At 40.4% G+C, this 27,619-nt stretch overlaps 1 protein-coding gene across 3 annotated transcripts in view; it reads right to left on the bottom strand.

Moving 5' to 3' along the window:
* SORCS1 (sortilin related VPS10 domain containing receptor 1) overlaps positions 1 to 27,619 on the bottom strand; it is a 580,301-nt gene that overhangs the window by 265,194 nt on the left and 287,488 nt on the right. For all 3 annotated transcript variants that reach the window (XM_013975206.2, XM_018041707.1, XM_018041708.1), the window contains exon 3: positions 4,542 to 4,641. In XM_013975206.2, coding sequence (XP_013830660.2) covers positions 4,542 to 4,641 — 100 coding nt within the window. The remainder of the gene's footprint in view (positions 1 to 4,541; positions 4,642 to 27,619) is intronic.

Below are 27,619 nucleotides of genomic sequence, written 5' to 3'. Positions count from 1 at the left end.
TCCTTTGCTGGGAACATACTGTACAGAGAGTACAAGCATATAACAACTAAACGAATTGGCTGTTCTGAGTTTTTAAAAAAAGCAAAACAAAACACTTTCTTTTCTTCTCTCTCCTGATAGATTCTGCTTAGGATTTTGTATTCTTTAATCCTTGAAGATGTTCTACAACACTGCATGAAGGGAGCGTAGCTAAGGTTGGTTGGGAGTGATGGGTAAGGTTTTACGGATAGATGCACATGGAGTATAAAGAAGTTTTCCTTTTTTAGGCAGAAAACAAATAAACTCAGTGAGAATATAAGAGTAAGACTTAGATTTCAGTATTGATTTTTTTTTTCTTTGATACATTTGTATTACTTTTCCCCATCATCCTCTACATCCCAGATGTCCATTTCAGGTACAGGTTAAATCATCTTTCCTCACCGAAGATTATATATAGGTAGCCAATAAACTACTTCTGAATCCAGCAAGCCTTGGGATTTATCATGAACTGGATGGGTGGGAGAGTGCATTCCCTTGGAGGCATGGTGACAGATAGGTAGTCTGCCTCTCCTCTGGCACCTGTACCCACTCACTCTTAGAACTTTTGAGCCTACCTCATATATCTGAGGTCAGGTGCTGAGTTCCTCTGACATAGAGGATGCTTGAGCTAGGATAATACCTGCGAGCCAGATTTCTGTGTCTGTCAGTCAGTTCAGATTGCCTAGACTGACCTAAGATGAGATTATAGTTTTTACTGTAACAGACAACTCCAAGGAAAGCTGCTATAATTTACAGCAGGCTTGCAGAGAAACAGCCAATGAATGGTCATCAATTTAAACTGAAAATATGGGCCTGTTTTGTTCTAGAGGCTGATCCCAGTAATGCCCCTAACAAGCTGCCTGGAAAACCAGGGCATGATGCCCACTGCTGGAGACATGGTGATTGAAGAACTGTGCTTGTCCTGACAAGCTGCTAAAAATAGCAAAAGAACAGGAAGGCAAAACAGGTTCCTGGGAATGTAAGACAGTTACTCCGATGTCAGTTTTATTCCAATTGCTCTCACTGATATGAAGAGGAGAGAGAAGTATCTGGTACAAAAGATGTTAACTTGCTAGACAGTACCCCAGAGACTTAAAAAAATTAATACAACCCTATAAAGGAGACTGCCTTTTCACTGGAGGATGTAGAAGTCTTAGGAGAATCAGAGCAAAGCTGAATGCCTTTGTCCTGCATAATTAATAGAGCCTGGTATTTCTTTTCTTCTTCTTCTGCATTTTTTTTTAAACATAAACTCTCATTGATTGGGGGAAATATATTCACACTGTAAAACGTTGGGCAGGTACTATCTCTTTGGTTCAAGTATGTCCCTTTGGGGGGGAAAGTCCATATTTCATGGTGATAAATTCACCTCATAAGTAGAAAAACTGAACACAAATATACTGCTATGTCAACTTTATTGATTTTTGCACCATTGTAAAGACCTTCATCGTCCTCCAATATTTCTTAAATCTATCAGCATCTCAGAAAGTGACCCTGAAAGCCTCATTTATCTGTAGAGGAAAAGATCCCTTCTCTTAGGTTCACCCATAAACATTGTGATTTAAACAGCTCAGGCCTGCCTCTGCTTCTGGAAGGGAACCTGCACTGAGAAAGCTGTTCTCAGAGTCATGGGCAACAGTTTCTTTTTCTCTGGAAAAAGGAATTGCTGGGTGTTAATTGCAGCTAAATGCCCATAGCCAAATGTCTTTTTGAAAGTCCTGTAAGTAACTATATAGTTCACTATGCACCCTGACTGACATTGATATATTGACATCAATAAGTTCGATGGCAGGGCGCCTTTCTGTATTATGTCTAGGATTTCCTTCTAGTTTTAGGAGCTACGTTTGGACTTGAGATCTCATTCTTCAAGTCCTGTTCCTGCTAACAATCTTGTAGCTTTCAGGTCACTAGCACTTACTCTGCTGCTACAGAAAAGCCTATACTGACATTCAATACTTGACACGTGACTTTTAAAAACCATATTCCTTTCTAATGACATTAATAAAACAGAGACTATCCCTAGATCAGAACAATTCTAAGGTCCCTTCTAGATGTAAATTCCTTTATTTTGACTATATCACTTTACAAATGTAAACAACTCACCCAAAGACACCTGCTAGGTCCAAGCAGAGTCAGAGACTTCTTGGTTACAAAAAAAGTAATATTGCATTTACTACTAGAATACAGGATCTTTGAAGGTGGAAAGCTGGCTTATTTATTTCTATATCTTATGGTGCCTACAATTTCATTGTTAAATAAAATTTACTAAAAATGTGAACTAGAGGAAAAATCAATAGAGATTATAAGAATTGATTCAAAGCCAACAAACACAGCTAAATTTCATTATAAAAAATAAGGGATATAAGTTCAGCTCCTCAATTTAGGACTGTATACAACCGATCAAGATTGTTTAGATGTAATTGTTGATGTTGGACCAGTCATCAGCCAGGAAGGGCAAGATAGGAACGTTCAGGGTAAATCTCTAAATTTGAGAGGCTGACGTTACTTAACTGTGCTCCCCAATACTGTGGCCAACAGCCACACGTGGCTATTTACATTCAAATGAACTAAAATGAAATTAAATGTAAAATCTGGCTCCACAGGCACACTAGCCATAATTTAAGTAATAGCCCCAAGTGCCTAGTGTCTATAGCACTGGACAGCTTAGAGGAACATTTCTATCATTGTAGAAAGTCTACTAAACACTGATATTTATAGAGGATGGTCACTACTATTATTTCCAGTAATTATTTGATAAAGGAGGAGAAGAAAGATGAGCAAAGGAGAATAAAGAGAAGAGAAAACATGATAAGGCCTTAGCTATTCTGTGCTAAATACTTGAAGTGCCTTAGTTAATGTAGTCCTTAAAACTTTCCTCCTGAGATAGGTACTATAATTATGCTTATTTTGAATTTGATGACACTGTGCTAGGAGAGATTAAGGAAATCGCCTTAGTTATATACTTGTTAATTGGCTTAGCTGGGTTTTTACTCAAGCCATCTGACTTCAGAGTCTATGCACAATGGGAAATTATGCTGCTCCAACTGAAAAACTTGAAATGTGTAGAGCCAGAAGAAATATTACACCCTATGTAGGCGGTTCTTAAACTCAGATATATATTAGAAGCACCTGAGGAACTTGCACAAGATACAGTTCCCTGAGCCCTAAGCCAGAGCAACAGGGGTAGGGCAGAGGTTTGCACACCCTACAATGCCCATTGCTCTGCATCTACAGCTAGAGTTGAGGATGACTATTTAGAGATGTACTAATCTACCTTCCATGGGCCAGATGACAAAATGTAGTACCTACCTACTCAAGGTCAATGATAGTAACTATTGACAGATCTGAAATGAGAACATAGGTATCAGGGCTACCAACATAAGAGAATATGGCTTGGGACAAATGAACAACCTTTTTAAATTTCCTGATAGATATTCTTATCTATTCATATAACTTATATAATTCCTAGAAATTATATGTCAGAATCTGATAGTGCAAATTTTTAAAACTAGACAACGAATGTACCACCACTCTCCTCCTAAACCAAATAGGTGTTTCTCATTTAAAAGCAAATATTATTTTCTTCCTAAGAAAATAACATCCCTCTCTGAAGAATAAATAAACCCTATGTTCATGACAGCTCTCTGGTACATCAGATGGTAAAGAATCTGCCTACAAAATGGGAGACCCTGGGTTGGGAAGATCCCCTGGAGAAGGGAATGGCTACCTACTCCTGTATTCTTGCCTAGAGAATTCCTAGGACAGAGGAGCCTGGACTGAGGAGCGTCCATGAGGTTGCTAAGAGCTGGACATGATTGAGCAATAACACTCTCACTTTTCACTGAAGAGTAAATAACCTCTCATCATAACAGCAGTATAATGCAGTGGAAACAGGATGATCGCCAAGCAAGAAAGCTGGATTCTTGTCCCAGCTGTGCCTATAACTCTGTGATGGAGGCAAGTGATTTTCTTTCTTTGAACTCTAGTTTCCTCATCTGTAAAATTAGTATGTCGTATATGATGATCTTCAGGGTCCCTTCCAGCTTTGTCTCCAGCCTGACATTTGCATGCAATCTGAATAAACATTAGAAATGAAACTTCCAACCTGCTTAGGACAATGTGTTCACTTCAATTCTCGTCAATCTATTTATTCCATGCCAAGGGAATAGAGGTGGACATTCCATGAAAATCCTACCTTTTGTTTTGCCATGCTTCATTATGATTCCTGCCACTAACTGGTCAGAGCTCTTGTAAGAGTCTGGAACATCCACACAACAGGACATTCCCTATAGCTGCCTTTTGGAAATGATAATGATATGCCTGCCTCTCTCTCTCCTACATTCACAGCTGCTGATCTGAAAATTATGATGTGTCGGACATTTTACCACCTTAACATCCATCAATTCATCTTTATATCTCTTGAAGCTTAACTGTAATGGATTTTTAGGTGGTTTAGAGAGATGAGCCAGCCAAGACAGAAGTCACATCATGAATAAACAGCATGCTGAATACACACTTCTTACCTTACGCTTGTTGGTAGGACACACGTAGAGATAGCTTAAAATCGTTTTCAACCCAACTTTATCATTCAGCTTCTCATAGGTTGTCCCATAATCGGTTGACCTATAATTCAAAAGGAGCATTAATGAGGACAGAAGTATACATCATTTGCCTGCTTGTCAATGTAATGCATGTTTTACATAGTAGAATGGCTCTCCAGAGGTTTCTAAATGATTCATGTAGTATATAATGATGCTTAATTATGTACACAGTAGCATCATGTGAGTGGTTAACATTTGCATTTAAATTGAATTGGTAAAAATTAAAACTCCATCTCTCACTGCTCCTTAAGGTACGTGCATTGCATCGAGAATGTGTTTAATTTTCAAAGATTAAGAATGAGGGTATTCCTTGAAACTAGACTAAGAAATAAAGACCTTTTACTTAGATCTGACATTTCCAGAATTCTGCTTTATCTTTGGCACAGTGGAAAAGTAGGTTCTGCTGATTTATCTACAAATTGTGTTTTCTTTCATGAGTCATAGGATATATGGTGGGCTAGTCTCTCCAAAGGTCATTCAGTCTTTTCTTATTATTTAAGAATAAGAAGATGTCTTAATAGTAAGCGAAATTTCACAGTTCTACTCAGTGGCCTTTTCCAGGTTAAGCCACCTGGAGTTGGGAGGATATTACGTCTTGGCACTGACTTTGTCGTTTTTGGAGATTCTCTCATCTTTTCTTGACATTGTTCAATGACTTTTTAATTTAGACTGAATAAACAGATCTTAATCACCTTCTCTATATAAGTCTATTATATATTTCAGAATTGTACATCTTATTAGATCATCATTGCAACCAAGTTCAGTAGGAAATATTATCTATATTTGAAGAAAGTGGTTGAGAGAACATGAATGATTTTTTCAAAGTCAGTTAGAATTTGACTCTAGGTATTTTGAATGGCAACCCACTCCAGTATTCTTGCCTGGAGAATCCCATCGACAGAGGAGCCTGGTAGGTTACAGTCCTCGGGGTTGCAAAGAGTTGGACACGACTGAGCGACTTCACTTTCACTTTCCTTTCTGACTCTAAGCTCTGTGTTACATTATACCACAGCTTTTTTTTTTTTTAATTTAAAGGGAACAAATATAAAATCTGTCAGCTTCTTTACACAAATAGGAGATTCCCAAAGAAAACGCAATTCATCCATTGACATTTGTAGAGCCTCTAAAATGAACTAGGCTCTGTGCTATGTTCCAGGACACAGCCCCTACTTTCAAGAATCCAATAGCTTTGAAAGGCAGAAAAAGAAAGTGGTAATGTGTTATATGTAACAAAAGAGATGAAAATTAACAAGACTCAGAAAATAAAGTTGGTTTAATCAGAAAAAATCACAAAAATGCAATTATTTAAACTTATTTATGATATGATAGAAGTTTCATATTTCCATACACCATAAAGATGAAATAGAAGAGTTGTCTGTTATCAACCTCAATGTCATACATTAAGAGCCTACTCAGGATCAGGCACCAGAGCTAGAAAGCTATAAAACATATTAGGTAGGAATTAAGGAATTAAGAAGTTGCTATGGCTAGAGATACAGGGAGCTCTTTACCAAAAAATATTTATAAAAGATAGATAAATATTTTAGATGATATTAGAAAATGAAGATCATGGTATCCGGTCCCATCACTTCGTGGGAAATAGATGGGGAAACAGTGGAAATAGTATCCGACTTTATTTTGGGGGGCTTCAAAATCACTGCAGATGGTGATTACAGCCATGAAATTCAAAGACGCTTACTCCTTGGAAGAAAAGTTATGACCAACCTAGATAGCATATTCAAAAGCAAGACATTACTTTGCCGACTAAGGTCCGTCTAGTCAAGGCTATGTTTTTTCCCAGTAGTCATGTATGGATGTGAGAGTTGGACTGTGAAGAAGGCTGAGCACTAAAGAATTGATGCATTTGAACTGTGGTGTTGGAGAAGACTCTTGAGAGTCCCTTGGACTGCAAGGAGGTCCAACCAGTCCATTCTGAAGGAGATCAGCCCTGGGATTTCTTTGGAAGGACTGATGCTAAAGCTGAAACTCCAGTACTTTGGCCACCTCATGCGAAGAGTTGACTCATTGGAGAAGACTCTGATGCTGGGAGGGATTGGGGGCAGGAGGAGAAGGGGACGACCGAGGATGAGATGGCTGGATGGCATCACTGACTCGATGGACGTGAGTCTGAGTGAACTCCGGGAGTTGGTGATGGACAGGCAGGCCTGGTGTGCTGCGATTCATGGGGTCACAAAGAGTCGGACATGACTGAGTGACTGAACTGAACTGAGACTAAAATACATATTATATACATAAATTATAAGTAAGTAAATATAGAAAACACTTCATAGAATTTAGATTACACTCCAAATCACTGAAGATTGGGGTATTATGAAAAGTTTCTTAGAAGGACTTTGGATCTTGAAAATGGAAAATGGGTAGAGTTTTAGAAAAGGGATGTAGAGTTGATACTTGAATAATAAGGGGGTTAGGGGTGCCAACAATTCCTGTAGTCAAAAATCAGCATACAACTTATCACTGGCCTCCTATATACACAGTTTCTCCACATCTGTGGTTCTGCATCCAAGGATTCAACCAAACACACATTGTAGAATCTACAGTATTTACTACTAAAAAAATATGTATAAGTGGATACACACAGAGTTCAAATCTCTATTGCTCAGGGGTCAGCTGTAGTCAGAGCATCAAAAAACAGAAGTCACCTTACATAATCCAAATATATAACCAGATTTCCTCAGGACCAGTCTGGGCTTTAGCCCAATCGAACAAATGCTTGCTTAATAACCAAGAATATATAAGAATATTCCTAATCTCTTTACAGAAGAGCTTATCTATTAACTATGACAAACTTCTTTAAATTCTCCTTCCATATATTTTTTTCTTATCAGACTCATCTAGACATGAAAATTCCTGCTATTTTCTAAGAAATATCTGAGGCTTCTTTCCTTACTGAGTCTAATCCTGGTGTTTGACCCGTTTTTCCCACTCTCTCCGTGGTTACACTGAGTCAACTTTCTCTTCTTACTGAGACTTGCTTGTCTCCAAAATTTCAATAGTCTTTCTCTAGCTCCTTTTATTGGATAACGTTTTCTATTTGTATTCTTAAGGATACAAGTTCAAGAACAAAAAACATAATTGCAAAATCTATGGAGGGGTGATGGGAAGAGGATTAAATGTACAAATACTTCCACATTTATAAATTTTGTGGTAGGCAGAAATTGATAGAACTGTGTTGGGGATGAGAGAACAGTTCATGTTTTTCTAGTGGGATAAAAGAAAGGAGAAGCAGGGATCAGTTTATAAAAGCATGAAAAATAGTTTCCCATAATTTCTATCAACTCAATCTCTGAGCTACTCAAGAATATTTTTACATTCAAAACACAAACTACAACTACAAGGGCAAACTCTGTGTGCGTGTGTGTGTGTGTGTGTGTGTGTGTGTGTGTGTGTGTGCACGCGAGCGCACACTTAACTGAAATCCAAGTGTGAAAGATGGTAATGGAGTGACTAATTCAGATTTACATGAACGACTCCTTTTTCAGATAACTTACAATGTTACTGGGAACTTTTATTTTAACATCAGTAGCCCAGAAACTTCAGGTATCTGCCATTATTTTTTTGTGCCATTTTTGCCCCTTTATTTTTCAAAGCTCAAAAAGTGAATCAAAATTTGTTCTCAATTCAAGCCAAATTAAGTGTTTAAACATTGTGGTATTATAGTAACTAATAGAAAGGGAAAAAAAAAAAAACTGATGTATTTCCATATACCCCAAATGTCACAGACAAGCAATTGTCTGTGGCTGTCCTGCAGAACCAGAATTACATAGAGTGTTCACAAGTTTCATAGGTAAAACAACCAACCAGCTGGGATACACTGGTACAGTGATACAGGAGTGAAGACACTCGATGATTGCGAACCAGTTGCCAAGTCGTTTACTGCACCACATTCTCTGAGTAGCTACTTCTACCAGCCTTGTCACCAGGGCCTCTCCTTGGAAAATGCCCAGATCTCCTTACAGTCCCAGCAACCGAAAGATTGAGGGCTGAAATAGCAGAGTGTCACTGTGTGACCCAGGACACTTGCTCCAGCACCTGTTCTGAATGCCACTGCTTATGACAGTCAGCCTGAGCCCCAGTGGAGGAGACAGTGACCTTGGAGGAGGGACTGCACCCTAGAAGGCAATTCCTAGGGTCCATCTGCAAACCCAAACTCCCCTTCATAGCCAACAGATGCTTCCAGTCATTCCTGCATGGTCAAATGTGGGAAATTCAGTCTCCTAGGGATGTGGGCTCGGAAAGAACAGAGAAGAGACAGACAGTTGAGCAGCAGGCTGGCTGTTGAGCCAGTGCACTAGCTGTTAAATATTTTAAGTGTCATCTCTAAATACAGGGGAGAGGAGTATCATCCGAGATCAAAAAAATGTTAGGAAACACTTGATTAGGCAAAATTTAACGTTTCTTAACTTCAGAACTTAGAATTTTTATTATTCTTACATACATACATAAATTTTATTATTCTAATATACACTGTGAACCTCTTACATGCATATTTCATGAAGCATATTCAAAACATATTTGATTATAGGATCCATTCGTGAGAGATATCTAATGAGATTAGTCTTCTGAACAATATACTTCGGGAAACAGTATGAAAGACCAAAAAAAAAAAAAAAAAAAAAGCCAAACAAAGATTATGGCTCTTGGTTTCATAAGAAAAGGAGAACAATAAAAATATTTAAAATAAATCAAATTTGCCAAGAGAAATGCCAGTTATGCTAACTATAAAGTGACTGTTGCTATGAAGGCAAAAAGGAAGCAATCTTAAAAATAGGTACCATACACAGACATACTTAAGATGCAGCCTTGCATCCTCCAATTGTACCATTTTTTAAAACATTCCAAAGCAAGCATTTTTTCAGGTTGTGTTTATAAGCTGGCTTATTACAGATTAAAAACATAGCTTCTGTCAACACCTATACTGTGCTAGAAGATACAGAAAGCTTAAAAAATAAGTGTCTCAGGAAAACAAATAGCAAATGATTAAATCAAGGACTGCAGGCTCTTGTGTTTGATCCTTAATCTTTACCCTTTTCAACAAATGCATCTTAGTGACTTTTAGAACATTTGAAAGCATGTCTTTATTTAAGTATTTACTATATGCATAGACCTGAGAAGAGCTTCTCTGAGGGATGGAGAAACCACATTCAAGGCATGGCCCCTGCTTTCCAAGAACTTATGATCTTTTTGAGATGACAGAGTCTCCAAGGGATGAACACTGGGCACAGCTAGTTTCCACAAGGAGTGCCAGAAATAAAATGTGTGATTGGATTTCCTCTACTACAATCTTATATCATCAAATGGGATAATAAATAAGCGCAGAATCATCTGTAAACTAAATTAATCCATAAAAAGTGCTGAGCACAATGGCTGGTATGTAATAAACCATCTACAAATTATAGCTTTTGTTACTCATTTTATCACTCATTCTTTTTCTTGATGATTTTTAGCATTCTTTGGCCAACATTCACTAAAACCCATCATGTGAATCCTCAAGGAAAATCTCAATCACTGAAAATGAGTTAGAGTTAGTTTGCTTAGAAGATAAGACTATCCCATGAAGCTATTACGATTCTGAAATGTAACCACATTTAGCCTATCATATTTTGAGGGATAAATGTTAGCAGTTTTGTGCAGAACTTGGATCAGAGAGGTAAGGAGAGAACTTGATAAAAGATTCTGTACTCTGCTTCTATAACAACTGTGTCAGGATTCTACTGCTGAATAGATTATTACATTTAAGAATCCTAACAGATATTATAAATGTACTTTTATTGGCTGCTTACAGTGTGATCTAAGTTCTTCAGCTCCTTCAGAATCCCATGAGAGGCAGACTGGTATTAGTCATATGCTATAGATAAGGCAGGCCCACATGTATAACCAACCTACTTAACTAAGGCCACAGAACTTGGAGGTGGGACACTCACTAAGGGCTGTATCTTTAACCTCATGCTACATTTCCTCTCTCAAAAGCTACAAGAGGAAAAAGGAAATGTATTTACAAAGCCTAGTTTTAAAAAAGGAATATGAACTGAAATTATTAGAAGTTCCCCATGGGGTAGGCCCAAACTTGGATTCTCTTCATACTTAGCAAAAATCCAGAGGACCTGCCAGAAGCCATATTAAGAAAAGTCTAAACAGAAACTCTCACAACAAGGCACAAAGAAAGTGATTCTTGATGTGGCCCACTTAGGCTTCTCGCGAGGCTAGAAATATGGACGAGGTGAATGGGTCAACCTGTCAATGATGTGATGATGGCTCATGAAGATTACCAAGACGTCACAGCTGAATGGAAGAGCAACGACCTGAAGTCAAACAGAATGAGACTTATGAGCTCACAAGCTGGGTAACCAGTCAGTGTCCTGTCTCCATACAAACTCAAGACTTGCTATAGACAAATAATATTGACTTCTGCATCTAATAGGACTGCAATATAATCCTGAGATTCCCATTCCTAGTATCTCTCCTTTTCCCCTCTCCCCCTGATTCCTGCCCACTCCTGCCTTGTTATTCTTGCCCTTGGAGAGCTCTTTATCTAGATACCCTGACAGATGGCCCCTCACTTCATTCAGCGACCCCCCTCTCCTAATACACTGCTCCTCCTTAGCCTCTTTTATTTTCTCTTCATAGTCTTTACCCACATCTGAAAGATTTTTACTTATTTTTTATTGTAAAAAAAAAAAATTCTCCCACCAGAATACAAGCGTCATGAGGGTAGGAAAGATGTCTTGTGGACTGCTGTCTTCCGAGCTCTCAGAAGAGTGCCCCAGACACTTGTGAAACCTAATTGTTTTGGCTGAGTGACTGACTTCACAGATGTTTGCTCTTTTCATGTGGCCCACAGGATTTCCACAAAGTCAAAATTAAGAAGCTCAGCTATTCAGGCAAGAATCACTGAAGTCCTTGTTATGAGCAGATACAATGGGCTCTGCAGGCTCAAGCGGGACTACGGTGGTCGGCATGCTCCATGCCCCTCTATTGTTTAATGGAGCAACCTCTGCCTGGCATTTATAACCTGGCCACTGTAAGCACCATAGGAAAGCACACATCTCTGTTCATTTCCAAGTCCCCGGCCCTCAGGACAATGCTGGTACATAGCAGGTGCCTTCTACAGACAGAAGGTGAATGAATGCATGAAGCCTGATGGACACCCTCTTTGAATTGAGGATAAGCTAGGCTTCTTCTTCAAAAAGGCTTTTAGAAAATATCCACATAACTTGACACCTTCCTTCACTTCCAGGCCCCAGAGAGGGAATATACTCTCTCCCAGACACATCATGCCACAATGCCAAGGTCACAAAAACAAGACTCAAGCTGTAGAGAGAAGTCCAGGGACAAGAAATATCAAGGCATCACTCAAATCAGCTCAAATGAGATGTCCTGAAAGAGGAACAGTGTTTAACTCTAATTCAAGAGTCTGCAGCTTCTGTGTTTTGTTTCTTTCCTAAAATCATTAAGGGCAGCCACCTCCACTGTCCCTGGTGCATTTGGTGGCATACAAATAGCTTCCAGAGGCAAAGTTGCACTGGCTACATCACAGACTCTGTTCCTGCGCAACTCAGGAGGCATGAGGTTACAGCAGTGAGAATAATTTAGGGTTTGGAAAATGTTTGCGAGTGAGTCGACATTTAAATAACTTCATTATCATTCATTGACAGGTTTTTTTCACCTGTCAGTGCAATTGATATTTCTATTACCATGTTATAACAAACCTCTGCACATTTTAAATACAGTCACCAGATTCCATTAGTCTACCCAATGTCAAGAAAATATCTCCCAATCCATTTCTCATAATACCTCAAGAATATAATAGGCGATCTACATCAAACGATGACGTGGAGCTGAAGGAAATTGTCTCCTGCTTTCTGAGGATTCTGTCCTGAAATACATCTGCCTGTCAGCCTAAACATATAATTTAAAAGTGCTGCTGAGACATTATAGTGCATCCAGAGCTGAATAAGCTTCCCTCTGTTTTCTTCGATTCCCTGAGCTTTTCAGATTAACCTGCAGAATCAGAGGAAAGGGGGTTAAACAGCAGGATTGGGGGAGGCATGTCAGTTTACTATACAGATACTTTCCACTTTGCCATATGACACAGTATTTGGAATGTCATTTAATTTGTAATAGAAAAGTGTTTATTTTTTTAATGGAAGGGACAGTACTTATATCTTGTTAAATAATAAGCTGCGAAAAGTCCTCTCTCATCTTCCTGGTTCCTTGTATCATCACACTGCATTCTTTTATTTTATTGAAGTATAGTTGATTTACAATGTAGTGTTAATTTCTGCTGTATAAAAAAATGGATTCAATTACACACATACACATTCTTTCCCATCATGGTTTCTCGCAGGATATGGAATATAGCTCCCTGCACTGCACTGTATTCTTGATGTTTCTAGTCACACAGGATGGCTAAGAAACTGGAATGTATCTGACTGTAACTGCATGCATATTGCTCTGTGGGAAAGTGGTGATATAGATTAGAAGACATTGCTACCCACATACATTTCTGCAGTAAGTAAAGATCTATTATACTTAACATTAAAGAAAGGAGTTACCCTTGCCGCTGAAATATCTGCCAGTTCATTTTGAGTGAGTATAAAAATAACCCAAACTGGTACTAATACCCAGAGTATTTTGCTTAAAAAAGGGCGTGCAAATTAACTTAGTCAGATGTTTCCTGTTCAGCTTTTTGGGCCATAGGTACAGGGAAGAATAATTTTCTTAATAAGGTAATGTCTACGAGTTCCTTCTGACACACACACAGAGAATTGTCTATCCTCACTGTCTCTTATCTGTACCGTCCACTTCAGCTCTCCTTCCATCTCTGGGGCAGAACATTGCCATCTTTGCACTGGCTAGATCTTGTTGCAATAGTCCAGGAGACACCACTACTCCCTCCTTTTCCCTCCTCTCTGTCTTTGCAAATATAATACCCACTGCACAAGAGACAGTGGTGGGGCGAGCAGAGGACACCCAGTCCTTATCATCTTTTCCTTTCCCTGGATGCCTCTCCTGACAACGCCAGCTGACTGGCAGACTTTGTTGTTTCTTCTATAACATCTCATACCTGTCTAGGCTGGCCTAAAATTGTCAATGCTCAAAGCGTTCAGTGCTAATAGACTACCTTCTCTGAGGGCAGGGCTAGTTTACATTTATTCTTTCACCCTTTATTTCCCCAATCAAAATTCACTCATATACTTTCTCCCTTCCTTTATTGAGCCTTCTCATAGCCCTCTGCTGAATGGGATGACTCTTCTTTATATCCCACATAACTCACTTGAATCCTCTCTTCTGTTACTTTCCATATTTGCCATGCATTACCTTCATCTAGGTCTGCTCCCCTCTCACCTTATGGCCAGCGACTAGACAACAAGCTGCATTTATGCTTACTCTTCTGTCTCTCTCTCCACCATTGTAGCTTCTCCATGGTGTTCAAAAGGTGCTCAAACAATGTTGCTGATTGAACACCCTGAGACCTTTTCCTCTATTACCAGAAGCTATCATTCGAGAAATTTCACATTATTCTCTTTTTATGCATTTCTTTTTGGAGGATGAGGGAGCAAGAAAATTTCAGGATTCCCTGCTTGGTTTGAGTCAGACAGGATTAATGCTGAGGCAGAAATATAAGAGAAATTAGGGGCTTACTTAGGAAGCAGGCATAAAACTGTGTATGTAAAATGGATTATGCATTCAGTTCAGTTCGGTTCAGTCGCTCAGTTGTGTCCGACCCGCTGCGACCCCATGAATCGCAGCACGCCAGGCCTCCCTGTCCATCACCATCTCCCGGAGTTCACTCAGACTCACGTCCATTGAGTCGGTGATGCCATCCAGCCATCTCACCCTGTCGCCCCCTTCTCCTCCTGCCCCCAATCCCTCCCAGCATCAGGGTCTTTTCCAATGAGTCAACTCTTCACATGAGGTGGCCAAAGTATTGGAGTTTCAGCTTCAGCATCATTCCCTCCAAAGAAATCCCAGTGTTGATCTCCTTCAGAATGGACTGGTTGGACCTCCTTGCAGTCCAAGGGACTCTCAAGAGTCTTCTCTAATACCACAGTTCAAAAGCATCAATTCTTCAGCACTCAGCTTTCTTCACAGTCCAACTGTCACATCCATACAGACCACTGGAAAAACCATAGCCTTGATTAGACGGACCTTTGTTGGCAAAGTGATGTCTCTGCTTTTGAATATGCTGTCTAGGTTGGTCATAACTTTTCTTCCAAGGAGTAAGCGTCTTTGAATTTCATGGCTGCAGTCACCATCTGCAGTGATTTTGGAGCCCCAAAAAATAAAGTCTGACACTGTTTCCACTGTTTCCCCATCTATTTCCCATGAACTGATGGGACCAGATGCCATGATCTTCGTTTTCTGAATGTTAAGCTTTAAGCCACCTTTTTCACTCTCGTCTTTCACTTTCATCAAGAGGCTCTTTAGTTCCTCTTCACTTTCTGCCATAAGGGTGGTGTCATCTGCATATCTGAGGTGATTGATATTTCTCCCGGCAATCTTGATTCCAGCTTCTGCTTCTTCCAGCCCAGCGTTTCTCATGATGTACTCTGCATAGAAGTTAAATAAGCAGGGTGACAGTATACAGTCTTGACGTACTCCTTTCCCTATTTGGAACCAGTCTGTTGTTCCATGTCCAGTTCTAACTGTTGCTTCCTGACCTGTATACAGGTTTCTCAAGAGGCAGGTTAGGTGGTCTGGTATTCCCATCTCTTTCAGAATTTTTCACAGTTTATTGTGATCCACACAGTCAAAAGCTTTGGCATAGTCAATAAAACATTAATGTACTAAATATTATATACAAATAGAGTAATGCAAAACATAATATGCATTTATCAGTTACAAGGATACAGACAAATTTAGGAGAAAGGGAAGTCTGCTCAGCTTTTTAAAGTGTTCTCTCTTTTGACACGACCCTAATCCCCAGGCATTTTTGATCCAATGCAATGCTTCCATGACCATGCTGAGGTCACGTCCCCACATGCTGCAATACGCTACACTCATAACTGGCTGTGCCAAATATTTTATGAATAATAATAGTGGACATTCACCGAATGCTTAAAACATCCCACACCCTGGGCTGACAAACACTTTGTAAGGACTAGCTCATTTAATCATCATGACATCCTACCAGTTAAGAGCTGGGAAGATCTACATTTTACAGATGTAGAGACTGAGACTGAAAGAGGAAGAACAACTTGCCAATACCACACAGCAATGATGAGCAGGGACTGGATTCAAACTTGGGCATTTAGTCTCCGAAGCCAGCTTCATACAGACACAAGGTGGCTTGTCCATTTAAGCTTTGTGCTCGTTATAGGTGGAGAAGGCAATGGCCACCCACTCCAGTACTCTTGCCGGGAAAATCCCATGGACAGAGGAGCCTTAGTAGGCTGCAGTCCATGGGGTTGCGAAGAGTCAGGCACGACTGAGCAACTTCACTTTCACTTTTCACTTTCATGCACTGGAGAAGGAAATGGCAACCCACTCCAGTGTTCTTGCCTGGAGAATCTCAGGGACCGGGCGGGGGGCGGGGGGGGTGGGCCTGGTGGGCTGCCGTCTATGGGGTCATGCAGAGTCAGACACGACTGAAGTGACTTAGCAGCAGCAGCAGCAGCAGCTTGTTATAGGAAGAAGCAATAGTTTGTCTGGAAAACAACAGCATTTTCTAACAGAGCTCCCAGAATGTAGATCACCTTCTTCCCCAGTGAGGAACCACTACTGTTTATGACATTTGCCAATTATCATTCTAAAGTCAGTTTTCTATTTGAATAAGGACCCTGAGCCCAAGCATCTAATAAACCAAGACTCTAAAGGCACTGATGGCTCTAGGGACTACTGCAGCTTATGCCTTTGCTTGTGAAGACTGAAAGGTGCCAGACATGAAAGCACATCCACATGTATATTCCTTGCTTTAGAATCCTTATCAGAAAATGGATTTAACCTGCAACTGCTCATCAGCATTTGCTATTTCTGACAGAGTGCTTCACTTCACTCTCACATGGCATGCTGGTTGACTAAAGGAGCACTGTGATTATCTTGCCTGGAAATAGGCAAAAATAAGTAAAATATTTATTAAATGAAGCCAATGCAAATTGGTCCTCCTAGTCCTTCAATCCGGAGAAGGCAATGGCACCCCACTCCAGTACTCTTGCCTGGAAAATCCCATGGGCGGAGGAGCCTGGTGGGCTGCAGTCCATGGGGTCGCAAAGAGTCAGACACAACTGAGTGACTTCACTTTCACTTTTCACTTTCATGCATTGGAGAAGGAAATGGCAACCCACTCCAGTGTTCTTGCCTGGAGAATCCCAGGGACGGGGGAGCCTGGTGGGCTGCTGTCTATGGGGTCGCACAGAGTCGGACACGACTGAAGTGACTTAGCAGCAGCAGCAGCAGTCTTTCAATCAGAACATACAGTGAAAACTATGAAAAAAAATGTATTCTGGAAGCATAAGCAACTTGTCATTTAGTGGTGATAATAGGATTTATTTGATTCCCTGATATTTAAATGATTAATTATCCTAAATAATGGAAGTTGTTCTCTGGGAGTCATGATATAAGGATATTTTATGAGTTTTTTTTTTTTTTTCTATACATGGTAGAAGCCTCAACCTCACATGATGACTAAAAATTAAGTGAATTGGAAATGAGTAAATTATTTCCCCACATGTAATTGGAGAGGACTGAACCACTGATCTCTAGTCATGACTGAAAAATTCAAGAATTTCTGTAGCAGGAGTAGTTTTGAGGAACTTGATATCCATAGTGAAGCCTGGAGTAAGGCTTAGAGGAAAACACCATTCCCAAATCATAGGAGACAACCAGGGGTTGGAGTTTCAAGAGGAGGGTTTACCGTCTTCATCTGTTGCATGTTGTCTACTTTCTATTTAGCTTCTTTAAAGATGAAATGATTGAGCCTGGATAGAAAACACAATTTGTTCATTACTGCATGAAAAGTGAAGTAAACGTGTTAGTCATTCAGTTGTGTCTGACTCTTTGTGACCCCATGGACTATAGCCTGCCAGATTCCTCTGTCCATGGTATTCTTCAGGCAAGAATACTGCGGTGGGTTGCCATTGCCTTCCCCATGGGATCTTCCTGACCCAGGGATCTCACCTGATTCTCCTGCATTGCAGCCAGGTTCTTTACCATCTGAGCCACCAGGGACGCCCTCATTACTCCATATAGTTTCTTAAATAATCACTATTTATTGGGGGAATTTCATCTATTAATGTGAAGGAAGCTAAAGATTCTAAAATAGATCGTCAATTAAGTCTTAGAGGTAATTTGATCTGTTTAGTGGTTTTTATTTTTATTTTTTATTAAAGTAGTGGGGTATTTAAAACATATTTCAAATTGCATAGTAGACACATAGGAGTTAAATTCATTGAACCCCCTGTTGTCCACTCTAGCCCACACCCAGATACCCTAGTTGGGCTCTTTTAGTCACCCTTTAACACTTTCACACTACCTCCAGAAATCAATAAAGCACAATTACTACACAACTGAATAGGTCTGACCTTATGATTCTGCAGATAAAGAAGATAAGACTCACTGTAAATTAAGCCAAGAATTCAGTTGAGACCAAGTCATGAAGAGAACACAGGCTTTTTGATTCATGTGCTAAGGCATTTTTCAGAATTTCAGGCTATACAATATGCAAAAGTACCGTTATCTCATTAGAGAAAAATAATTATAAAGCTTAATCATCCTAGAATTAATTAATACTATAAGAAACATGATTCTACATATAAAAGTTAATTCTCCTCCAAAACTAAAAACAAATAAAACATAAACATTTTAAATAAAAATAATTACAAAATAAACTAAACCAGAAGCATAGATATATACAAAATTATGTGCAACCACACTTTGGAATCATAATAAACTGAAAATAGTGGTTACATTCAGGAAAGGGACCAGGATGAGGGATAACAGTCAAAGAGGATATTAAAAATCACAAATGATATATAGTGCTTACTGAGAATACATTTCAGAATCCCTCATGGAATGAAATTTGAAAGGAAAGCCAAGAAACACTTTAGTCATTGATCTTTATCCCTGCCAGTCTTCGTGCAGTGATATCTAACCCACTTACAGGCAATACTCTGCTCAGAAAATGTGATGGTCCAGCCAACTGGAGCTCTAACCTACACCATGACTCCAGGCCACACTGACACTTGTCCATAAATATCCAGGAAAACTGTCAGGTCCTACTTCCCTCAGCTTTGCCAATTTTATTCAAAAATCCAGGAAAAACTGGCAATCTCTCCCACAGTCTTACCACGGTCCCTTCATTCATTCTTAAATATGTCAAGATGACCACAGTATAAATTAAAACACTCAGGTGTTTCTTGGCTTGAAACTTACTGGGGCACTGGTAGCACCAGAATACTTAGTAATAGGTGCTAAAAAATGCTCACCAGAAGTCCAAGACTCTGATTCTTCATAATCACACACAATGTGTAGTTAATATACATATTAGAGTGCACTGATACAGTATCATGGCATCTGGTCCCATCACTTCATGGCAAATAGATGGGGAAACAGTGGAAACAGTGTCAGACTTTATTTTTGGGGACTTCAAAATCACTGCAAATGGTGATTGCAGCCATGAAATTCAAAGACACTTACTCCTTGGAAGAAAAGTTATGACCAACCTAAATAGCATATTCAAAAGCAGAGACACAACTTTGCCAACTAAGGTCCGTCTAGTCAAGGCTATGGTTTTTCCAGCAGTCATGTATGGATGTGAGAGTTGGACTGTGAAGAAGGCTGAGGGCCGAAGAATTGATGCTTTTGAACTGTGGTGTTGGAGAAGACTCTTGAGAGTCCCTTGGACTGCAAGGAGATCCAACCAGTCCATTCTGAAGATCAGCCCTGGGATTTCTTTGGAAGGAATGATGCTGAAGCTGAAACTCCAGTACTTTGGCCGCCTCATGTGAAGAGTTGACTCATTGGAAAAGACTCTGATGCTGGGAGGGATTGGGGGCAGGAGGAGAAGGGGACGACAGAGGATGAGATGGCTGGATGGCATCACTGACTTGATGGATGTGAGTCTGAGTGAACTCTGGGAGTTGGTGATGGACAGGGAGGCTTGGCATGCTGCGATTCATGGGGTCGCAAAGAGTCAGACACAACTGAGTGACTGAACTGAACTGAACTGAACTGATATAGTATAATGGCCCATTCATTCATTCAACAATTATTTGTGCTGTGTCTCCTAGGTTCCAGGCCTTGTTTCTGACACCGGCAATAAAACAGAAAAAGAAGAAACAAATACAAAATCGCTGTTCCTTTGGAGCTTACACTCTAGCAGAAAGAGACAGATTAGAAACATATAAGTATTAGTAGCTCAGTCGTGTCCAACTCTTTGCAAACCCATATTCTGTCCATGGAATTCCCCAGGCAAGAATACTGGAGTGAGTAGCCTTTCCCTTCTCCAGGGGATCTTCCCAACCCAGGGATCGAACCCAGGTCTCCTGCACTGCAGGTGGGTTCTTTACCAGCTGAGCCACAAGGGAATCCCAAGAATACTGGAGTGGATAGCCTATCCCTTCTCCAGGGGATTTTCCCAACCCAGGAATCGAACCAGGGTCTCCTGAATTGCCAGTGGATTCTTTACCAACTGAGCTACTAGGGAAGCCCTATAGTCAGAGAAGGTCTTACTAATAAGACATTTGAGGATAAATCTGAGTGATATATGTGGGAAGGTATGCATGTTGAGAAAGAGTGTTACAGGGAGAGGAAAAAGCAAGTGGAAGGGCATGGGGTCAGGTCCAAGCTCTGGATGTCTGATTTATGGCTGGACAGGATATTAAAAAGTAGAGATATCATTTAGTTGATAAAGGTCCATATACTCAAAACTATGATTTTCCCAGTAGTCATGCACAGATGTGGGTGTTGGATCATAAAGAAGGCTGAGCATCGAAGAATAGATGCTTTCAAATCAAACTGTGTTGTTGGAAAAGACCTCTTGCGAGTCCCTTGGACTACAAGGAGATCCAACCAGTCCATCCTAAAGGAAATCAACCCAGAATATTCACTGGAAGGACTGATGCTGAAACTAAAGCTCCAACACTTTGGCCACCTGATGTGAAGACCCTGATGCTGGGAAAGATTGAAGGTAGGAGGAGAAGGGGACGACAGAGGATGAGATGGCTGGATGGCATCAGTGACTCAATGGAGATGGTGAAGGTGTGCTACAGTCCATGGGGTCGCAAAGAGTTGGACATGACTGAGCGACTGAACAACAACAAATGGTTAGTTCACCAATTTAGAACTACATTTAATTTTTTTTAGTATGTAGCTCCATTTATTCAAGAACTACATATCTTAAATCCTAAAGGAAGGGAAAAACACCAAAATAATAATGGAACGTGAGATGCAGCATGATTTCTTAAAACTGAGATCATGTTCCTTGATACATATTCCTGCAGGAGAGATAGTAAGGCAAGTTGATTACAAGGGGCACTTGTGGAATTCATATGCTGGGCTTCAAGGGCTGAAATACTATGTATTTGAAAACTAGATTTCACCCTCACAGAACATCAGGAAACTCTGCTTGATGGAGGTGAGTTGGTGACATATTATTTCAGAGAACTAAACTTATTTCTGAACAGAACTTATTTCCAATACCCTGACCCAGACGCTTCTGAAAGGTTTTGGTCCTATAACTTACTATTTTTCATCTCCCAAAGCCACCCAAATTGATTTTCTACATACATCTCTGCTTTTTACAGTCCTATTTTTCAAACTACATTTCTCTCATTCTCTCAAAAATAATATGTCCTCCAATTCACCTCCATTAAGCAGCATTTTCAATTTTCAATATCTGGCTCCAGTTTCTAATTGCACCAATAACTCCTTCAACTCAAGGCCTTCACATTTCTTTCACCTCAGAACAGTTAGTGTTTATATGCCTACCTTATAAGAAAAGTGATTAGGGGTCACCCTTCCTAGAGGAATCAATGCCAGGACTTGTCACAGTAATGGGCTCTGAAGTTGCCTATGAGGCTTTGCCAATGACCTGCTGAGTGACCTTGGGCAAGTTGCCCAACCTCTCTGGGCTGTTCAATAATAATGGTGATTGACCTCACAAGGTTGCTGAGAGGAAACACTAATCAACCTGATTGGGAAACAGTCAATATAGAGAGCTTTATAAATATTTACCAATATACAATGAGCTCACCGCATATGAGAGTCCAAAGATTTGTATAATCACAGAAAACCCTGTCTGGACCCCAGAATAACAGTCAACATGGTGCCTGACATGGTTTGTTTCTCTTAAAATTTAAGGCTATCAGCATTCTGGGATGGTTTCCATTTTGAATCCTAAGAGAAAGGAAGGAATCAGATCAGTAAAGCCTTAGTCACCTACTAAACAAAGAAAGCAATGACTCTAGATCACTAAAGTGGTAATACTATATGCAAGGAAAAATGTATGCATGTCACTTTCATAACAAAGTGTGTGTGCCACTGAGCTTGTCACTCAACAACTAGGTAAGCTGAGGATAATATATTACAGATACAGTTCTGGACATGTGCGTTAGTCGCTCAGTTGTGTCCGACTCTTTGCAACCCCATGGACTATAGCTTGCCTGGCTCCTCTGTCCATGAAATTCTCCAGGCAAGAATAATGGAGTGAATTGTCCAGTTCTGGACATGAGGGGAAAAATATTCAATAAACCAAGCAAGGATCCTGTTCTCAAGGAGGCTGCAGTTTAGCATGAGATAATCAATCCCATCAATAAAAGTGTTTATATTTTCCTGTTTACATAAATACTAAGATGAAAACAAAAGAGGGTCCTGCTGTAAACAGTGACACTGTGGTGGCTACATAGATCGGATGGTTTTGGGAGACCTCGATGAGTAGATGACGTAAGCATCCATTGGAAGCAGAAGAAGCTACAAACACAAAGGCCTTCAGGTGTATTCAAGAAACCACAAGAAACTTGTGTGCTCTTAGCTTAGAGGGGGATGCATACAGAGAAATACACAGGACCTAGATCATGTAAGGTCTTTCTTAAAGTACATGGTAAGAAGTTTAGATTTTCTCCCATGTGAGACCATAAGGCATAGGAAAGGTGTGGTAAAAGCCAAGTCTGAAATTGACTACATTTTATAACGATCATTTTGACTATGGTGTGGAGAATAAACTAGAAAATAAAAGAAGTAAAAAAGCAAAGAGTCCAAGTAAATGAGAAATATGGCTCAGACAACAGACTCAGGCCAGGATTCACTCCTGGGCTTGATTTTTCAGTGAGGAATACCTACAGGCTATCAGAAAGTTATCAATTGTACCAAAACCTAGTAATCTATGACTGTTTCTATGAATATTTTATAATAATTTCTATTCATTATGCATCATTTTTTCTAGGTATAATTTATCTAATAATTTCTTCAACTCACACTCTTCCTTAGCACAGGCCTGACAGTTCCTTTTCTCTTAGGACCAGACAGTTCCTGAGACATTCTGCTTACAGAGACCCTGGAAGGAGTATGGCTTCTTTGACATTGAGGGTGCAGTTTGTATAATCAACATGAATAATTCAGCAGTGTATTAGTTATGCTTTATGATTATCATTCACTTCAACTTGAGCTATAGTTTCAGAGTTATGGACCTTTTTTTTTTTTTTTAATCACCAGAAGCTCATCCATCACTATGCATCCTAGGGATCTACCAGATTACAAAGTCTGCTATTTGTAGCAACAATTGTGATTCAAAATATGAATCAATATGTTGGTTCCCTACGCCTAACCTTAGGTGAAGCATAGGATCGCCAGATGAATTTTTACAGGAAGTGAGATGAAAGCACATAGCTGGAGATTGATGCCAGTGCAAGGGCTCAAGAGAACAGGCTCTTTGGCTGCTTCCCAGATGAAAAATGGTCAGCAGTGCAGATTGTGTGTTACAGCTACCTGAGGGGTGACAGAGAAATGATAGGCAGGGTGCCCTGGCATTTTCACACCAGGGTGTATGAACCAAATTTTCTCAAAATGAAGAGTGATCACCCCAAATCCTGTTCAGAGTTTGCCTTAGGAAAGAGGTCTCCAGGACTCCTTGCTTAAGTCATTCAATCCTCAGCATCATTTATGTAGTTAACTGGGAGCTAAACTTCCCTCCCATATTACCACGCAACGTCTTGTGTCTCTTGCAAATACCACCACCGTGAACACCTACCTAATCACTTTCCATCCCGGTACCTTAAGATGTAGGACTTCCCAGGTGACACTAGAGGTAAAGAATCTGCCTGCAATGCAGGAGACACAGGAGATGCAGGTTTCGATCCCTGGGTTGGAAATATCCCCTGGAGTAGTACAAGACAACCCACTCCAGTATTCTAGCCTGGAGAATCCCACAGACAGAGAAGCCTGGAGGGCTACAGCCCATAGGGTCGCAAAGAATAGGACATGACTGAGCAGAGACATTACTTTGCCAACAAAGGTCTGTCTAGTCAAGGCTATGGTTTTTCCTGCGGTCATGTATGGATGTGAGAGTTGGACTGTGAAGAAGGCTGAGCGCCGAAGAATTGATGCTTTTGAACTGTGGTGTTGGAGAAGACTCTTGAGAGTCCCTTGGACTGCAAGGAGATCCAACCAGTCCATTCTGAAGGAGATCAGTCCTGGGATTTCTTTGGAAGGAATGATGCTAAAGCTGAAACTCCAGTACTTTGGCCACCTCATGCGAAGAGTTGACTCATTAGAAAAGTCTTTGATGCTGGGAGGGATTGGGAGGAGGAGGAGAAGGGGACGACAGAGGATGAGATGGCTGGATGGCATTACTGACTCGATGGACATGAATCTGAGTGAATTCCGGGAGTTGGTGATGGATCCGGAGGCCTGGCATGCTGCAGTTCATGGGGTCGCAAAGAGTCGGACATGACTGAGCGACTAAAATGAACTGAACTGAACTGAACTGAACTGAAGCAACTTAGCATGCATGTACCTGAAGATATGATGTTTTCATAGCTTTAAGAGTTTTTTTTCTTTCTAGAAGGAGCTTTCCTTGGATAGAGGCAATTTCCTTTGTACAGTGTCTAACATCAGGCCTTAAGTAATTAGCCATGTACCAAATATTTCTGACAGTGATGAGGCTAATGAGAATCAGTTACTATTTTCCTACTCCCAAAGGCATTTCAACCCTTGTTTGCTGTAAAATGTGTTTGAAGATCCTGAGAGAGAACTTTTCTTTTTGCCACAGCTGGGTTTTTATACAAATTATTAGTAAGAACCAATCTTTTCTAAAATTCAAAGAACAAAATTGGGCTGCTTCATGGGCTTTAGGAGCAAAATCAAGCATTAATCTACTCTTGAAGAGGTGGAACTCTATTCAAGAGAGAGTCACAGTCCTCAGCAAAAGTTTTGTGAACAGTGGAAAATAAAGTAAATGGTTGATATACGTACCATGATGGACTTCTGGAACTGGCTTGATTAGAACTCTGGAGAAGAACCTGGGAATGTGCAGGTTCTGGGGGAGTCTAGTCTGGGAAACCAATGTGCACAGCAACTCTGCAGATTCAACAACCATTGCCCACCAAAGATGGAGCAACTGCCATGTGCAGAACCTTGCTCTGAAACAGTAGAGCAGAGAAAAGGTGCAATGGGAGGGCCATGACTGAACAAAGCAGAGGTTTCTTGTACAGCCCCTGGCAAGATATTCGTACAGACAGTCTTCTGTACTGTATAGATGCAGGGCCGGGTGTGGGGGGTGGGAAAGGGCTCCAAAAGACATGAGAATGTGGCCACACTCACACAACTTCTCCACGGGTAGGACTGGTTTCAAGTGTCAGTCCTTCTGGCATCAAAGTCCATACTCACAACCTCTGTCTTAGATTAACTCCTCAACACTCTTGCCCAAGAACGAACTGAAGATTTCAGGTCTCCCTCACCCCGTACCCCTTCCCTACACACGGCCCTATGGTAGTCATGGCCAGGTCATATGAGACCTAGAGAATTTGTTTTGGGGAGTTACTAAAGCTTTATGAACAGCCCAAGAACAGAAAGGGTTTCTTTAAAAAACCCAGATACAACCAATCAATACTTCTGAGCTGAAAAAAATCCCCTTCTCACTCTCCCAGTGTTTTTCAGCTGGGGCGCCACTCTCCCCTAGGAGATCCTCTGTAAAAGTGTCAGATGTTCTAACATTGTCATAATGATTGAGGATGGGGGCCTGGGGATGCTAGGTGTTATCACATATGATTTTAAAATGTCCCACTAGGTTCTCTCTATAGAAAAATATCTCTAACAGCAAACTTCATTTTATATATAAACATAATTTTTCCAATTATTAAAATATACTATGTTTTATAAAGTCTGGCTCCACTGTAACTAGGGGGAAGATTGTATTCCATTTTTTTTTTTTTTAACTGAGGGCTTCACCATTTCTAAAAATTACATAACTGATGACCACGCTACTCAGGGAACTTAGGCTTCCAAACCTAATCACTTGTGTCTGTCTTCACTGTAGCTCTTCTTTCTGACAATCTTACTTCTAATAGTGTACTGTCTAAACACTGAAATATTAAAATACATTTAAACAGTGGAAACAGTGACAGACTTTATTTTGGGGGCTCCAAAATCACTGCAAATGGTGACTGCAGCCATGTAATTAAAGGACACTTGCTCCTTGGAAGAAAAGTTATGACCAACCTAGACAGCATATTAAAAACCAGAGACATTACTTTGCCAACAAAGGTCCATCTAGTCAAAGCTATGGTTTTTCCAGTGGTCATGTATGGATGTGAGAGTTGGAATATAAAGAAAGCTCAGTGCTGATGCTTTTGAACTGTGGTATTGGAGAAGACTCTTGGACAGCAAGATCCAACCAGTCCTTCCTAAAGGAAATCAGTCCTGACTGACGCTAAAGCTGAAACTTCAATATTTTGGCCACCTGATGCGAAGAACTGACTCATTAGAAAAGACCTTGATTCTGGGAAAGATTGAGGACAGGAGGAGGAGGGGACAACAGAGGATGAGATGATTGGATGGCATCACTGACTCAATGGACATGAGTTTGAGGAAACTCTGGGAGTTGGTGATGGACAGGGATTCCTGGCATGTTGCATTTCATGGGTCATAAAGATTCAGACAGGACTGAATGACTGAACTGAACTGAACTGAAACTGCATCATTATACTCTTTTATCCCTACATTACAGTTAAGAAATGTATTCTTATTTATTTTTAATGATATGTGTAGGTGAGTGTGGTTGGCAGAATATTGCCTCCCCCTTCAAAGATGTCCTCTTCCTAGTGGATATGTTATATTACATGACAAAAAGGACTTTGTATTTATAATTGAGATTACTGATTGGTTAAATCAGAGATTATCCCAAATTATCTGGGCAGACCCAATATCATGTGTTCTTAAAGACAAATAAACAGAAGAGTAAGTTGGAGAGTAAGCATGAGGAAGATTGACTCTAGGTGACATTGTTGGGCCGAAGATGGAGAGGGCATGTGAGAGCTGATGTGGGTGGTCTCCAGGAGCAGAGGACAGGACCAGATGACAGCCAGCAAAGAAAAAGTCACAGCCAATGACCTCAGACCTACAGCCTCAGAAGCACGGGAGAGAATGCTTCCCCCAAGCCTCCAGCCGGAAGTCCAGCCAGTAGGGATTTTGATTTCAGCCTTGTGAAACCCTGAGCAGCACACCAGCAGGATCCACCTGAGCTTTTGATCTACGCAGCTGTGAGCACATGCTTTTTTGGCAGCTAAATTTATAGTACTTTGCTAGACAGCAAAACAAATATAACACAATTTCATGTGAGAGGTTAGTTCTGACAAGATTGATAATGACAGCACTAGGCACTTGGTAGCTAAGGTGGATGGAATGCAAAATGCAGCCCCTGCCCTTATTTGGAACCCAGGACAGATATTGATCAGACTCCAATGATAGTGCAAAATGAAGTCTTTGTGTACAAGGACTCCATTTTACTTGTTATACAAGCTTGCTTTGTTCTCCCTGACAGTGAG

The sequence above is a fragment of the Capra hircus genome, chromosome 26 (genome assembly GCF_001704415.2).
Source record: "Capra hircus breed San Clemente chromosome 26, ASM170441v1, whole genome shotgun sequence".
NCBI classification, from domain to species: domain Eukaryota; kingdom Metazoa; phylum Chordata; class Mammalia; order Artiodactyla; family Bovidae; genus Capra; species Capra hircus.
The sequence above is the reverse complement of the archived record's forward strand: the minus strand, read 5'-3'. Positions and strand labels throughout refer to the sequence as shown.